This window comes from Hemibagrus wyckioides, linkage group LG06 (genome assembly GCF_019097595.1).
Source record: "Hemibagrus wyckioides isolate EC202008001 linkage group LG06, SWU_Hwy_1.0, whole genome shotgun sequence".
Classification (NCBI taxonomy): domain Eukaryota; kingdom Metazoa; phylum Chordata; class Actinopteri; order Siluriformes; family Bagridae; genus Hemibagrus; species Hemibagrus wyckioides.
The window spans coordinates 43780023-43797522 of record NC_080715.1 but is presented as its reverse complement, the minus strand read 5'-3'; the positions used below and the strand labels follow the sequence as shown (position 1 = coordinate 43797522).

The 17500-nt window shown below is 42.9% G+C and overlaps 2 protein-coding genes across 4 annotated transcripts in view; both read left to right on the top strand.

Annotated features, from left to right (window-relative positions):
* Nucleotides 1–4986: 4986 nt before the first annotated feature.
* On the top strand, nucleotides 4987–11990 carry batf (basic leucine zipper transcription factor, ATF-like). Its single transcript, XM_058391333.1, has 3 exons — nucleotides 4987–5381; nucleotides 6921–7025; nucleotides 11040–11990. The coding sequence occupies exons 1-3, from the start codon at nucleotides 5316–5318 to the stop codon at nucleotides 11244–11246; spliced, it is 378 nt and encodes a 125-aa protein (XP_058247316.1). The 5' UTR covers nucleotides 4987–5315; the 3' UTR covers nucleotides 11247–11990.
* A 685-nt stretch (nucleotides 11991–12675) lies between these two features.
* LOC131353983 (adenylate cyclase type 3-like) overlaps nucleotides 12676–17500 on the top strand; it is a 34648-nt gene continuing 29823 nt past the window's right edge. For 2 of the 3 annotated variants that reach the window (XR_009204682.1, XM_058391161.1), the window contains exons 1-5: nucleotides 12676–12877; nucleotides 14546–15359; nucleotides 15606–15755; nucleotides 16424–16534; nucleotides 17359–17492. Coding sequence is in view for 2 of the 3 variants with exons in the window: in XM_058391161.1 (XP_058247144.1) it covers nucleotides 14751–15359; nucleotides 15606–15755; nucleotides 16424–16534; nucleotides 17359–17492 (1004 nt within the window). In the remaining variant the exon portion in view is untranslated. The remainder of the gene's footprint in view (nucleotides 12878–14545; nucleotides 15360–15605; nucleotides 15756–16423; nucleotides 16535–17358; nucleotides 17493–17500) is intronic. The other variant, XM_058391162.1, reaches the window with a different exon arrangement.

The following is a 17500-nucleotide window of genomic DNA, read 5'->3' as shown; positions in this document are numbered from 1 at the left end:
CACACTCACACAAAACAACACACACTCACACAAAACAACACACAGTCACACAAAATAACACACCCTCAACACCTTACACACCTTCTACACCCTCGACACCTTCTACACCCTCGACACCTTCTACACCCTTGACACCTTCTACACCCTCGACACCTTCTACACCCTCTACACCTTACACACCTTCTACACCCTCTACACCTTCTACACCCTTGACACCTTCTACACCCTCGACACCTTCTACACCCTCTACACCATACACACCTTCTACACCCTCGACACCTTCTACACCCTCTACACCTTACACACCTTCTACACCTTACACACCTTCTACACCCTCGACACCTTCTACACCCTTGACACCTTCTACACCCTCTACACCTTACACACCTTCTACACCCTCGACACCTTCTACACCCTTGACACCTTCTACACCCTCGACACCTTCTACACCCTCTACACCTTACACACCTTCTACACCCTCGACACCTTCTACACCCTCTACACCATACACACCTTCTACACCCTCGACACCTTCTACACCCTCTACACCTTACACACCTTCTACACCCTTGATACCTTCTACACCCTCTACACCTTACACACCTTCTACACCCTTGACACCTTCTACACCCTCGACACCTTCTAAACCCTCTACACCTTACACACCTTCTACACCCTCGACACCTTCTACACCCTCTACACCTTACACACCTTCTACACCATACACACCTTCTACACCCTCGACACCTTCTAAACCCTCTACACCTTACACACCTTCTACACCCTTGATACCTTCTACACCCTCGACACCTTCTACACCCTCTACACCTTACACACCCTCTACACCATACACACCTTCTACACCCTCAACACCTTCTACACCCTCTACACCTTACACACCTTCTACACCCTTGATACCTTCTACACCCTCGACACCCTCTACACCATACACACCTTCTACACCCTCAACACCTTCTACACCCTCTACACCATACACACCTTCTACACCCTTGACACCTTCTACACCCTCGACACCTTCTACACCCTCTACACCTTACACACCTTCTACACCCTCGACACCTTCTACACCCTCTACACCATACACACCTTCTACACCCTCGACACCTTCTACACCCTCTACACCATACACACCTTCTACACCCTCGACACCTTCTACACCCTCTACACCTTACACACCTTCTACACCCTTGATACCTTCTACACCCTCTACACCTTACACACCTTCTACACCCTTGACACCTTCTACACCCTCGACACCTTCTAAACCCTCTACACCTTACACACCTTCTACACCCTCGACACCTTCTACACCCTCTACACCTTACACACCTTCTACACCATACACACCTTCTACACCCTCGACACCTTCTAAACCCTCTACACCTTACACACCTTCTACACCCTTGATACCTTCTACACCCTCGACACCTTCTACACCCTCTACACCTTACACACCCTCTACACCATACACACCTTCTACACCCTCAACACCTTCTACACCCTCTACACCTTACACACCTTCTACACCCTTGATACCTTCTACACCCTCGACACCCTCTACACCTTACACACCTTCTACACCCTCGACACCTTCTACACCCTCTACACCTTCTACACCCTTGACACCTTCTACACCGTCGACACCTTCTACACCCTCGACACCATACACACCTTCTACACCCTCGACACCTTCTACACCCTCTACACCTTACACACCTTCTACACCATCGACACCTTCTACACCCTTGACACCTTCTACACCCTCGACACCTTCTACACCCTTGACACCTTCTACACCCTCGACACCTTCTACACCCTCTACACCTTACACACCTTCTACACCCTCGACACCTTCTACACCCTTGACACCTTCTACACCCTCGACACCTTCTACACCCTCTACACCATACACACCTTCTACACCCTTGACACCTTCTACACCCTCGACACCTTCTACACCCTCTACACCTTACACACCTTCTACACCCTCGACACCTTCTACACCCTCTACACCATACACACCTTCTACACCCTCGACACCTTCTACACTCTCTACACCTTACACACCTTCTACACCCTTGATACCTTCTACACCCTCGACACCTTCTACACCCTCTACACCTTACACACCTTCTACACCCTTGACACCTTCTACACCCTCTACACCTTACACACCTTCTACACCCTCTACACCATACACACCTTCTACACCCTCGACACCTTCTACACCCTTGACACCTTCTACACCCTCGACACCTTCTACACCCTCTACACCTTACACACCTTCTACACCCTCGACACCTTCTACACCCTCTACACCTTACACACCTTCTACACCCTCTACACCATACACACCTTCTACACCCTCGACACCTTCTACACCCTTGACACCTTCTACACCCTCGACACCTTCTACACCCTCTACACCTTACACACCTTCTACACCCTTGACACCTTCTACACCCTCGACACCTTCTACACCCTCGACACCTTACAAACCTTCTACATCCTCGACACCTTCTACACCCTCTACACCTTCTACACCTCACACACCTTCTACACCCTCTACACCATTGACACCTTCTACACCCTCTACACCTTACACACCTTCTACACCCTCTACACCTTACACACCTTCTACACCCTCGACCTCTTACACACCTTCTACACCCTCTACACCTTCTACACCCTCGACACCTTCTACACCCTCTACACCATTGACACCTTCTACACCCTCAATACCTTCTATACCCTCTACACCTTGCACACTTTCTACACCTTCTACACCCTTGATACCTTCTACACCTTCTACACCCTCGATACCTTCTTCACCCTCTACACCTTACACACTTTCTACACCTTCTATACCCTTGACACCTTCTACACCCTCGACACCTTCTACACCCTCTACACCTTACACACCTTCTACACCCTTGACACCTTACACACCTTCTACACCCTCTACACCTTCTACACCTTACACACCTTCTACACCCTCGACACCTTCTACACCCTCTACACCTTACACACCCTCGACACCTTCTACACCTTACACACCTTCTACACCCTCTACACCATTGACACCTTCTACACCTTCTACACCTTACACACCTTCTACACCCTCTACACCTTCTACACCTTACACACGTTCTACACCTTACACACCTTACACACCTTCTACACCCTCGATACCTTCTACACCCTCTACACCTTCTACACCCTCTACACCATTGACACCTTCTACACCCTCGATACCTTCTATACCCTCTACACCTTGCACACTTTCTACACCTTCTACACCCTCGATACCTTCTACACCTTCTACACCCTCGATACCTTCTTCACCCTCTACACCTTACACACTTTCTACACCTTCTACACCCTTGACACCTTCTACACCTTCTACACATTCTATACCTTCTACGCCCTCTACACCTTACACACCCTCTACATATTCTACACTTTCTACAGCTTCTACACCCTGTACACCGTCTACACCCTTTAGACCTTCTACACCTTCTACATCCTGTATTATTTCTGTAGAATTATAAAATTAGAAGTGTGTAGAATGGTAAATTCATATCATATCCTAGTTTCTCTTTCTGTAGAAGATTATCAGTAGAAACACTGTGTTTGTTCCCCTTACTGTTGTACAGTGTACATAACACACACACACACACTGTACACATACAGACATTTCTATTTTTACACATATTATGCCTGATATACAACTTGCACATGTTCTTGTTTTTCTTTTCATCTTTTCAGGTATACACTACACTACACACACACACACACACACACTACACATGCATACACACACATACAATACACACACACACATACAATACACACACACTACACTACACACTAATACACACACATACAATACACTCATACACACACTACACTATAATACACACACACTACACTACACATGCACTCATATACACACACACACACACAACACTACACACTCACACATACACAACACTACATTACACTCACTCACATATGCTACACTACACACACACACAACACTACATGACACTCACTCATGCACACGCAGCATGTTTGGGTAACGTGAGGATGATCTCAACACCACTTTACCTTTATCAGGTTTGCTTTTCCCTCACATTTCAGAGGAACGTGTCCAGATCCGCTTGAGCGAGAGATAACGTGACAAAAACAAAAAAAACTCATTAGCTACACATGCTAACGTTCGTCAGTTCATGCAGGCTAGTCAGGACACAAAGTTTTACTGTGTGCGTGTTATAACACAACTAAGAAGAAAAATCCAACAAACACTGTAGGTAAAACGCTAACACATAAAAACTAGCTGTTAGCATCATCGTTTTTAGTCACAAGCAGCATGCTAAATCTTGATTGAAATTTTATGCTAGCTTGAAAACTGGAAAAATAATTCTCTCAGAACGTGATAAAATACAAACTCTTTCTGTGTGTAATAAGAGATGAAAAAGAAAAGGAAGTTAGCATTAAATTAAGTTTTCTTTTGAGGGAAATGTGGAGGTAAAGGATTAGTGTAAAGACTGTCACTGTCACAAAGATCAGACACTTTCAATCTATATATATATATATATATATATATATATATATATATATATATATATATATATATATATATGAAATATAAAATAAAAAATAAATATAAAGTATGAAAAAATAAATCTATATATTTTTAATTTTTTAATATTTATTTTTTATTTTATATTTACTGTCAATTAAAAAAGAGATTTTCAGCTTTGAATAAAATCATGTGTGAGGTTTTATTTCTGTAATTCAGAGGAGAAAAAAAATCCAGAAGGTGATGACTGGAAATTCAATTCACTGCTGCAATCTTCAAAAAAAAAAAAGAAAAAAAAGTGAAAATTAGAATATTTGCGAAATGAAAGAAAATCTTTTGTTTTCATTTTTTTCTATTTTCTACGCTCAGATTATTTCTGGGGTTTTGTTGTCTTTTTATAATGCAAAGTTTCCAGGCGTCACATGACTTCCAGTCGAGAGTGAGAGATTTTCTAAGTTAGCCCACATCACACACACCACTAAGTCGAGAAAGATAGACAGAGAGAGAGAGAGAGAGAGAGAGAGGAGGAGGAACTGTTGCTACGCATTAAGCATTGAACTGTGCTCGACTCAACACACTTCTCTGCACACACACACACACACACACTCGCTGGAGGAGAAAGAGCAAGCAAAGAAGAAAGGAAGAAAGAGCGACAGAGCAACAGATAGAGCGGAGAGAAAGAAGACAGAGAGAGAGAGAGAAGAGTGGTATGGCTCAGGGTTCAGACAGTAATGATACAGGCTACACCAAATCACCATCACCGGGACACAAACAGGTACGACTCTTCATCATCTCTCCATCCTCTCTCTCTCTCTCTCTCTCTCTCTCTCTCTTTCTCTCTCTCTTTCTATGTGCATGCACGTGTGGATGAATTATTTTGAACTTTTTTTATTTTCTCTCTCTTGCATCTTCCAAACTTTTCAACTGTTATCACTCTATCGCTCCACGTGAGTCTATTCATTCATTCCATTACTCAGAAGGGACGGCACCTTGCTGCTGAACCTCTTCCACACACACACACACACACACACTTCTCTATCTCGCTCTATCTCACACACATACACACTCCTCTATCTGTCTATCTCACACACACACACACACACAGAGGATGTGAACTTTGATCTTCTAACTTGTGTTCTTTGGAATTAACAGCTTGTTGTTTTGTGCAAAGAGAGAGAGAGAGGGAGAGTGGGAGAGAGAGAGAGAGAGAGAGAGAGAGAGGGAGAGTGGGAGAGAGAGGGAGAGTGGGAGAGAGAGAGAGAGAGAGAGAGAGAGAGAAAGAGAGGGAGAGTGGGAGAGAGAGAGAGAGGGAGAGTGGGAGAGAGAGAGAGGGAGAGAGGGAGAGAAGGGTGCAGAGATAGACTGAAAGGTGGAGAGTAAAAGAGTGATAGACAGAAACATGGTGAGACAGATATAAAGGTGGAGAGAGAGAGACAGACAGAGAGACAGACAGAACGATAGAGTGAGATAGAAAAGTGAAGAAACAGAGAGAAAGGTGGAGAGAGAGAGACAGACAGATGGAGAGACAGACAGCAGGATGATGTTTAGTGATAGTGAAAGTGCCGTTATGGACAACACACAAACACAAACCGCTAAAAATGCTAATGTTGCTAACCATATTACCTAGCATTCATTCATCATTATGCTAGCACTCTCTCTCACTCTCTCATACACACACACACACACACACGAACGCACATCCTGCCATATCTATGTCCGGTTGCTTGCAATGCCAATATTGCTCAGCTACGCTAACTGTGTCTTTCTAGCCTTCATTCATCGTTACACATCCTGCACACATACACACACACACACTTTGGCCTACTATCGCAACCAACTCATTCATCCTTCTGCAAACAGAAACTGTTTTCTGCTACCTGTGCCAGTAATGCTAACAATAATGCTGATCACCAGACAACATTATTGAGAATTTCCTCACTAGCATTAGCATTGTGTAGCACCATCCTGCATCTGTATATGAATAGAAATAATATAAAGTCTGAGTTGCACATCAGTTACACACACACACACACTTCTGTGGTAAATTTAACCAGTTAGCTGTACCTAACCGTTGTATATTTAGCTGCTGTGGTCATTTTTGTGAACTGGTAAATATAGCGAGCTAGCAGCAACCTCCTGCAGTCGCTCCTTCATTTTCCCTAGCATGCTAGCTGCTCACAGCACGTCTCTCACAGTTACAGAAGGGTTCTCTTAGGACCATTTGAGGGTTGATGTTGAGTTGCTAAGTGTGTTCAAAATGTCCACATTAATACCTAATGTCCTAATAAATGGCGGACCTTTGACCTTACTCCAGGGATCATCAGAAGATGTGAGGAAAGTGATGAGGAGGGAGAAGAATCGCATTGCGGCTCAGAAGAGCAGGATGAGACAAACACAGAAAGCAGACAATCTGCACCTGGTGAGAACCTGTACACACACACACTCACACTCACACACACACACGTTTGGGAACAGCACCTGAACAGGAATAATGAGAGCCGGCATGTTGTGTATCGCATGGACACTCGTGCATGTGAAGCTAACGGGGTTAGCAAGGCTAACGCTCCTGTCCAGCTCGTATATTTACATGGCTCTGTGCTGAGCATGTGGCGATGCGTCATGGCTTCTGTCGAATTTCACACTCGCTCGTGTTTTTGCCTCCGTTTCTGGCATTAATTAGACGGTGTGGGCGGGAAACATCGCGTGACAAACCACAAGATCGTGTCTCGTTACAGAACTCGACACTTCAGCAACTCTCTGAATATTTTTCTCCACTTCAGAAACAAAAAAACCCTTCTCGGTTCTGTTAGTCACGGTCTTTATTATTGCTCTCACACCCTCTCTGAGGTAAAAACACCGCTGCTATCAATTCTGACTCAGTGTTTATGTGTTTTTACACCATTCTGGATTCTGATTGGTTGGAAGGTGTTGATTAATTTCCTAGAGCAGGTTTATATTAATGCGCTCGTTCTGCGGTTTTGTCGTTTTATAGTAACAGCCCAGTCATGTATGGCGAGCGTTCCACACAAAACGAGTATAAATAATGACTTTCTCTTTAAGAACACATTTACTTAACATTTACAGAAGGAGTCTCCAGAGTTGGTGCTACACTACAGTCAGTGTATACAGTTGTAACAGTTAGCTGTTCTCCTTCCTGCCCCACCCTCCTCAACCAAGCCCAACTGCCCCACCCTGCCCCACTGTTCTGCTCCAGCTTGCCAATACCACTTTATGTACCTTACTATACCCTGATCCACCCTGTCTGAGTGTGTGTGTGTGTGTGTAGGAGTGTTATTACTCACGTCCTTTCACTCTCTCCTGTGTGAAGCAGACCACTGCCTTTCACACACCATGCTGCCGTTACTCAGGCTGACAAATAATGGAAGAGTCTACATAATCTGTATAAATTTACCTCAATTCTGGTAGCCAGTTAAATTTACCTCAGGATATACCTGCTAGCTATTTAAAAGGGTGTTTACTGGTGTAATTTACCTCAGGATATACCTGCTAGCTATTTAAAAGGGTGTTTACTGGTGCAATTTACCTCAGGATATACCTGCTAGCTATTTAAAAGGGTTTAGTAGTGCACTTTACCTCAGGATATACCTGCTAGCTATTTGAAAGGGTGTTACTAGTGCAATTTACCTCAGGATATACCTGCTAGCTATTTAAAAGGGTTTAGTAGTGCAATTTACCTCAGGATATACCTGCTAGCTATTTAAAAGGGCATTTACTAGTGTAATTTACCTCAGGATATACCTGATAGCTATTTAAAAGGGTATGGTAGTTCAATTTACCTCAGGATATACCTGCTAGCTATTTAAAAGGGCATTTACTAGTGTAATTTACCTCAGGATATACCTGATAGCTATTTAAAAGGGTATGGTAGTTCAATTTACCTCAGGATATACCTGCTAGCTATTTAAAAGGGTTTAGTAGTGCAATTTACCTCAGGATATACCTGCTAGCTATTTGAAAGGGTGTTATTAGTGCAATTTACCTCAGGATATACCTGCTAGCTATTTAAAAGGGTTTAGTAGTGCAATTTACCTCAGGATATACCTGCTAGCTATTTAAAAGGGTTTAGTAGTGCAATTTACCTCAGGATATACCTGCTAGCTATTTAAAAGGGTTTAGTAGTGCACTTTACCTCAGGATATACCTGCTAGCTATTTAAAAGGGCATTTACTAGTGTAATTTACCTCAGGATATACCTGATAGCTATTTAAAAGGGTATGGTAGTGCAATTTACCTCAGGATATACCTGCTAGCTATTTAAAAGGGTATTTACTAGTGTAATTTACCTCAGCATATACCTGCTAGCTATTTAAAAGGGTATTTACTGGTGCAATTTACCTCAGGATATACCTGCTAGCTATTTAAAAGGGTTTAGTAGTGCAATTTACCTCAGGATATACCTGCTAGCTATTTAAAAGGGTGTTTACTGGTGCATTTACCTCAGGATATACCTGCTAGCTATTTAAAAGGGTGTTTACTGGTGCATTTACCACAGGATATACCTGATAGCTATTTAAAAGGGTATGGTAGTGCAATTTACCTCAGGATATACCTGCTAGCTATTTAAAAGGGTTTAGTAGTGCAGTTTACCTCAGGATATACCTGCTAGCTATTTAAAAGGGTATGGTAGTGCAGTTTACCTCAGGATATACCTGCTAGCTATTTAAAAGGGTTTAGTAGTGCAGTTTACCTCAGGATATACCTGCTAGTCATTTAATAGGGTGTTTACTGGTTAGATTTACCTCAGGAGATTTCTACTAGACAGTTAAAGTTACATACTGAGATTTTTGCTAACTATTTAATTGCACTTTAGAAGACAGTAAGTTTAAATTCAGGAGATTTTTGTTAAAGTTACCTCAAAATATTTCTGCTAGTTACTTACAAGTGGAGGTTTGTGCTAGCTAGTAAGGTCATGTTACCTCAGAAAGTTTTTGTTTTAGATCAGACTGTCTGAGAAATGAGTAAATGTAAATGCTGGCCATGTGGATTTAGTGCTGATGGGACACTTCATTGCTCAGAAGTACACACTACCCCCTCCGGTCACTTCTCAGTAACATATCACAGCGAGCATCAGATTTGGGTTTCCTCTGAATGAGAGGCTAGTGGGAGGCTAACACTGTGCACATTGGGCTAATCAGATTAGTGAGAAGTGTGTTTCTGCTAACGGATGTCAAGACATAGCATTTCTCATCTGATAAGTTGGGCTAGTCAGAGTGTCAATGCTGGGAAAAACGCCTTCCGATCTGCTGAGCTGATTTTAAAAATAACACCAAATGACTCGAGGAGATTTTCGCTAGTTAACGTTTCCTCAGCAGGCCTAATGTTAATGTGTAAAACTACTGCAATTCCTTCTTTAAACATTTAAAACATATATATAATCATATATATATATATATATATATATATACCTGCTGTGGCATGTGTGTATGTCAGATGTAAATGAAGGCCAAGTGTGTGTGAATTTTAGAGAGTGCATGCTGTGGTTTCTCTCCTCAGTCTGTGAGTGATAAACAGGAAGCTGTAATTTCCCTCCATATGACACGTTTCCTGTAGTACACCTCAGCATGTCAGTGTGGGGACGAGTCGAATGTCATTTCTCGTAAAGCATGGATGAGTGATGATTGACTTGCGTCATTCACAGAGGGTAAACCCCAAACACCAATAGGCTAACGCTAACGCTAACTGGAAGGCTACGCCGCAGGCTAGTGGGAGCACAGAAGCCTTTTTACTGCTTTTTTCTGCCCTGTGTGTTTTTTCACACCTCTGTGTAGAAGAAAACAACAACTCACCTCCAACATCTTACCGTAAAATGTCATCTGACGTCGACTAGACCATGATCGCTTCATGCTAACGACCTACATTGATGCTAAAGTTATCTTCTTAACTGTGAACTTACTGCACTCAATCCTAATTATTTCGAATAAATATTTCCATGTATTTTACAGACATGATTCATGTTCAACCCCTGAAATGTTAATGCTAACATGCAGTCCACTAAGTAGTGTTCACCTGCATTGTTAATGTTTCTCCAGCAACAGATCATTCACAGGAGTTTGAAATTTGTATAATGACAATAATAATAATAATAATAATAATAACAAAACAGATTTATATAAAAGATATATGGACTGGCGACCTGTCCAGGGTGTACCCCTGCCTTTCACCCAATTTGTGCTGGGATAGGCTCCAGCAGATCTCCGTGGCGATGATTAGGAATTAAGTGGGTATAGAAAATGGATAGATGGATGGATGGACGGATGGATAAAAGATATAGATTTTAAAAAAACGTATTCAGTAATCAATGATATTTAATGAGGAGACATTTATTTAGCATTTAGAAGGAGTCTCCACTTTCAATGTTTTTTGATAACATTTCAATAACGATTTGTGTGTGTGTGTGTGTGTGTGTGTGCAGGAGAGTGAGAATTTGGAGAAGGAGAACACAGCTCTGAGGAAGGAAGTGAAGAGACTGACAGAGGAAGTGAAGTATCTGTCCACGGTGCTGAGCAACCATGAGCCGCTGTGTCCAGGCCTGAATGCTACGCCCACTGAACTGCTGTACAGCTCACACACACACACACCTTTCCACCAGCACATCAACACACCGCATTACCCACTCTGACCATACCATACACACTCATACACATGCACACACACACACACACTTACACACTGATGTCCCTTGGGATTGTGTAATTTGTCATTTCATGTTGAGAGTGTCCTCTGTGTTATGCACTCTGACCAGCAGGGCGGTGCTGTTTATCCAATTCATCCACTTACTACAGGCTGAATCCTAAATGCACTTATTAGATATCTTAACAGTTAAGATAACGAGTATGATAAAAGTTAATGATAATGACTCATTAATGAAAGTATTGTTTCGCACTATAAGTAGTGCACTTATATATAGAGTAGAGTTCAGTATAGGTGGCACGTAGTGCACTAGATAGGGTATATAGAAAGACTCAATCCTAAATTGCTTCCTCTATTGGATATGGAGTGCAAGAGTCATTTATTTCATTCTGTAGTTCACTTCTGTACTGATTCCTAGACATGTAGTGCACTGATGAAGGGAGAGGTGAGTTATTTGGGACACAGGCATGAATAATGATGGCTCTTACAGTACACTGGATTATCCTCAAGGTGACTTCTGCTTTCAGATGAATAAAATGTTAAACGAGCCATCTGATGAATATTTTATACCATCAGTTCCAATGACGTATTGAATGTTTACTGTGTTTACTTATGATTTTTTGTCACACATTTCACTTGAGTCTTTTTTCAATTTATACAATGTGAAAGTTGTGTGCGTAGGAGAGGTCAGCGTTTAATAAAGTGTAAATCTTTCAATAAAAAAACGAACTAAAAGCACAGACTAACACCCGGAGTGGTTATTGTTCACACTACATTATATGATAGAGAGAGAGAGAGAGAGAGAGAGAGAGAGAGTCTGTGGCGCCCCCATGTGGAGGCAGAGTGAAGTAAACCTGCTCTGTGTGTGTGTGTGTGTGTGTGTGTGTGTGTTAATTGTAGCTTGTTAATTGCTAAGCTAAGTGCTATTGTTTGCGATCGTTTGGTGTGCTGCATGGAAGTGTGTAGAATTTCAGCATTATGCTACATGAACTAAATCCACTGAGCAGTGAAAGCAACTGTATACAGATTTTATTAATATCAGCACATCATTACAAGCTTTTCAGGATCATTAGCTATAGCTTCATAGTTTAATAAGAATCATAAACATCGAGATACCCAGGAGTTAACAGAAACGATCCTGAATTATGCTTAACAATTTTATCTGGGAGTAAAAAGTCAGTTCTAATGAATCGTTCAGCTTCAAGAGTCGGTTCTTCTGAACTGATTCACTTTATTCACTTCAATCAGTGTGATTCAAAGTGAATGAGTCATTCATGAATCATTAACGAAGAAAATAATGGTTAATTGGGTTGAAAACGATGGCTTCTGTACACTGTGGAGCAAGTGTGTGTGTGTGTGTGTGTGTGTCATCAAGCCTGTTCCCTGGGATGTTCCTAACTCTCCTGAGCGAACACACACACTAGCAACCTGCCGTTTAGTTTAGCAACACTGTCTCACATGACATGAAGGAGAGAGAGAGAGAGAGAGACTTATTTACCTTACACCAAACAGAGGACGCTCCCAGAGTTCAGATATAAATATACTTTTAAAACTTATTCCGCAAAATAGTGAGATGTTGAGAGAGGATGATTTAACGGGAGTTCAGACTTCAGAGCAGAGGTGAGGATTTACCTGTGTGTGTGAGTGTGTGTACGTGTGTGTGAGTGTGTGTGTGTGTGTGTGTGTGAGTGTGTGTACGTGTGTGTACGTGTGTGTGAGTGTGTGTGTGTGTGTGAGTGTGTGTACGTGTGTGTGAGTGTGTGTGTGTGTGCGTGAGACAGAGTGAGCGAGATTATGTTTTGGTATAGAGTATTAATTTTATAACCTATTATAATGTATAATGTGTAATTCATCATTTATAAATATATAGATAATACCCTCACTTGTTACCACGTTTGCTAATGTCGTGTTCTAGTGTCGAGGTTTCTTTCCCGAGTGTTACATTGTGCTTCATATAGCTTTATTGTGCTTCATAGAACTTCATGGTGCTTCATAGCGCTTCACTCTGCATCATTGTGCTTCGCTGTGCTTTATTGTGCATCATTGTGCTTCTCTGTTATTTATTATGCTTCATTGCGCTTCATAGTGCTTCATAGAGTTTCACTGAGCTTTATGCTCCTTTATTGAGCTTTATTGTGCTTCATTACGCTTTATTATGCTTCATAGAGTTTCACTGAGCTTTATTGTGCTTCATAGTGCTTCATAGTGCTTCTTTTTGCTTTATTGTGCTTCATAGTGCATCATTCTGCTCTGTTCTGCTTTGTAGTGCTTCATTGTGCTTCATAGAGCTTCATTGTGCTTCACAGTACATCCTCCACATCTGCTTTTAAAGGTGCGGTGTGTAATATTTAAAGGTGCGGTGTGTAATATTTAAAGGTGCGGTGTGTAATATTTAAAGGTGCCGTGCATAATATTTAAAGGTGCGGTGTGTAATATTTAAAGGTGCGGTGTGTAATATTTAAAGGTGCGGTGTGTAATGTTTAAAGGTGCGGTGTGTAATATTTAAAGGTGCGGTGTGTAATGTTTAAAGGTGCCGTGCATAATATTTAAAGGTGCGGTGTGTAATATTTAAAGGTGCGGTGTGTAATATTTAAAGGTGCCGTGCATAATATTTAAAGGTGCGGTGTGTAATATTTAAAGGTGCGGTGTGTAATGTTTAAAGGTGCGGTGTGTAATATTTAAAGGTGCGGTGTGTAATATTTAAAGGTGCGGTGTGTAATGTTTAAAGGTGCGGTGTGTAATATTTAAAGGTGCGGTGTGTAATATTTAAAGGTGCGGTGTGTAATATTTAAAGGTGCGGTGTGTAATGTTTAAAGGTGCGGTGTGTAATATTTAAAGGTGCGGTGTGTAATATTTAAAGGTGCGGTGTGTAATATTTAAAGGTGCGGTGTGTAATGTTTAAAGGTGCCGTGCGTAATATTTAAAGGTGCGGTGTGTAATATTTAAAGGTGCGGTGTGTAATATTTAAAGGTGTGGTGTGTAATATTTAAAGGTGCCATGCGTAATATTTAAAGGTGCGGTGTGTAATATTTAAAGGTGCGGTGTGTAATATTTAAAGGTGCGGTGTGTAATATTTAAAGGTGCGGTGTGTAATGTTTAATAGTGTTTCTTGCTGTGTAATTCTGGCGTTTCAACAACATTGTGGAAAACCTGCAGCTCGTAGCATTAGCATTGCGTGAAACTCTTCTTTTTCTTTATTTCATGCTACATTTTTACTGCCCTGAAATGATGTCCACACACAGGCTCATAAATCAATCTACTGACGCTGTTATGTGAACTCTTCCACAGTTTTATGAAGAGAATGATGGAGAAGGTCAGACTGATACACGATGAGCAGGTTCTCTAGAGCGTCCTGGTTTCCGGCTCCTGCAGGGTCTCCATTCAGCCTCATCGATTGAAGGACGATGTTTCAAACCCTGAAGCTGGATCTGTGACATCGCTGGGCATCTGGAGGTTTTTCTTTGGAAGCAAGGACCGTTTGTTTTGGAACACGATGTCGCACGAGTGCTCCGTGAGTGTCCCGGAGGAGCGCAGAGCTTCTGCGAGAGCTCGATCAGACGGGTTCTCCTGCGTCCCACAGTTTCTGAGGCTGTCCTTCTCGCCGGCGTCCCTGGAGAAGGTGTACCAGACGTACTTCCGGCGCCAGCGGCAGGAGACGCTGCTCGTCCTTGTGGTCTTTGCTGCGCTTTTTAACTGCTATGTGATCGTGATGTGTGCCGTCATGTACTCGGGGGATAAGATGGCGACGGTGGCAGCGGCGGGGGTGGGGCTCGGGGCAGACGTGGTGCTCTATGTGTTCTGCAGGTTCCGCGTGCTGCCGGAGGCCGTGATGCGTCACACTGTGCCGGTTCTGCTGTGGATCCTCATCTCTCTGCACGTGCTGTTTTATATAGGGTTCAACTTCGCCGGGTTTAACGAGGCGAGCGACGCGGTCGGGTGGCAGACCTTCTTCACCTTCTCGCTCTTCCTCACCATGCCGCTGCCGCTCACACACATCCTCATACTGGCAGCCATCACATGCAGCGTGCACACGGCCCTGCTCGCCATCGTCATCACACTCAGGTGGCAGGTCAACCTACAGAGCTCTGTACTGGCTCGACAGGTATAACACACACACACACACACACATACACACTCACACACACACACACATACACACTCACACACACACACACTCTCACACACACAGGTTAACCTACAGAGCACTATACTGGCTCTGCATGTACAACACACACACACTTTTTTATACATTTATAGTTTTATTTATTATCTGTGAAACAAGTTCAAGATTCTTACTTAGCAGCTATAAACCTTCTGTGTGTGCTTTAACGTGTGTGTGTGTGTGTAGCTGGTGGCTAACGTGATGCTGTACCTGGGTGCTGTGGTGGTGGGCGTGATGTCATATTTCATGGCTGATCGTAAATATCGCACAGCGTTTCTGGAAGCAAAACAGTCACTGGAGGTTCGACTCACACTGGAGGAACAGAGCCAGCAACAGGTACACACACACACATATACACACATATATATACACACAGATATATACACAAACACACAGACACACACACACATATATACATACATATATATACACACAGATATATACACAAACACACAGACACACACACACATATATACACACACAGACATATACACAAACACACACACACACATATATACACACACAGACATATACACAAACACACAGACACACAGATATATACACACACAGACATATACACAAACACACACACACACACACACACACACACACACATATATACACACACACACACACTGCTTTGTTTAATTCATTTTGTTTATTCATAAATAGAATAAATAAACATTTTGCTCACACACACACACACACACAGGTGGTGTTTGTTTACTGCTTGTAAAGTATTTCCAGTGTGTGTCACACACACACACATACACACACATACACACACAGCTCATTACAGTGATGTGTTCACCAACTGTGTCCTCATTTGTTTCCTGATGATCCCATTATAACACACACACACACCAGACGCTGTCCCTGTGGAGCGTTTGTGTGTGTGTGTGAGAGCAAGCGAGAGAGAGAGAGAGAGAGAGAGAGAGATGTGTTATATCTCTGTTCATCCTCCCTTAAGTTTGCACTTTTTTTCCTCTGCGTCAAACCCCCAGAATGCCACCGGAGACTCTGCGACCAATCAGAGCGAGACGGGCCGTGTCACATCGCCATGGCAACGACGCTCTAGAGACAAGCATGCCTTACGCATACAATCCCAAATCTCTGTCTGTCCATCTGTCTCACTCTCCCTCACTTGTCTCACTCTCCCTCACTTGTCTCACTCTCCCTCACCTGTCTAACTCTCCTTCACATGTCTCACTCTCCCTCACCTGTCTAACTCTCCTTCACATGTCTCACTCTCCCTCACCTGTCTCACTCTCCTTCACATGTCTCACTCTCCTTCACGTCTCACTCTCCTTCACGTCTCACTCTCCCTCACCTGTCTCACTCTCCTTCACATGTCTCACTCTCCCTCACCTGTCTCACTCTCCCTCACCTATCTAACTCTCCTTCACATGTCTCACTCTCCCTCACCTGTCTCACTCTCCTTCACGTCTCACTCTCCTTCACATGTCTCACTCTCCTTCACATGTCTCACTCTCCCTCACCTGTCTCACTCTCCTTCACATGTCTCACTCTCCTTCACATGTCTCACTCTCCCTCACCTGTCTCACTCTTTTTCACATGTCTCACTCTCCCTCACCTGTCTCACTCTCCTTCACATGTCTTACTCTCCCTCACCTGTCTCACTCTCCCTCACATGTCTCACTCTCCCTCACCTGTCTCACTCTCCTTCAGTCTCTCGTCTCATTTGTGTTATTATTTTATTTCCACTTTACTCTGTGTGTGTGTGTGTGAGTTTATCTGTGTGTGTGTGTGTGTGTGTGTGAGTTTATCTGTGTGTGTGTGTGTGTGTGTGTGTGTGAAGAGACGATGTAACACTATCAGAAAGAGTACACAAAGTCAGCAAGTCAGCAAACTTCAACTTATCTGAGGGAAATGTTGATGTTCCATGTGTGTGTGTGTGTGTGTGTGTATGTGTGTGTAGGAGGAGCTGCTGCTGTCCATTTTGCCGAAGCACATTGCTGATGAGATGCTGCAGGGAATGAAGAACGAAGCTACTCAGAAATCAGAGGCACAACAGTTCAACACAATGTACATGTACCGACATGAGAACGTCAGGTAACACA

What these genes read in the sequence shown, in the direction of transcription:
- batf (XM_058391333.1), top strand. Translation starts at nt 5,316, where the DNA reads ATGGCTCAGGGTTCAGACAGTAATGATACAGGCTACACCAAATCACCA. An exon ending in CATCACCGGGACACAAACAG is followed by an intron (nt 5,382 to 6,920) that starts GTACGACTCTTC and finishes ACCTTACTCCAG; the next exon opens with GGATCATCAGAAGATGTGAG. An exon ending in AAGCAGACAATCTGCACCTG is followed by an intron (nt 7,026 to 11,039) that starts GTGAGAACCTGT and finishes GTGTGTGTGCAG; the next exon opens with GAGAGTGAGAATTTGGAGAA.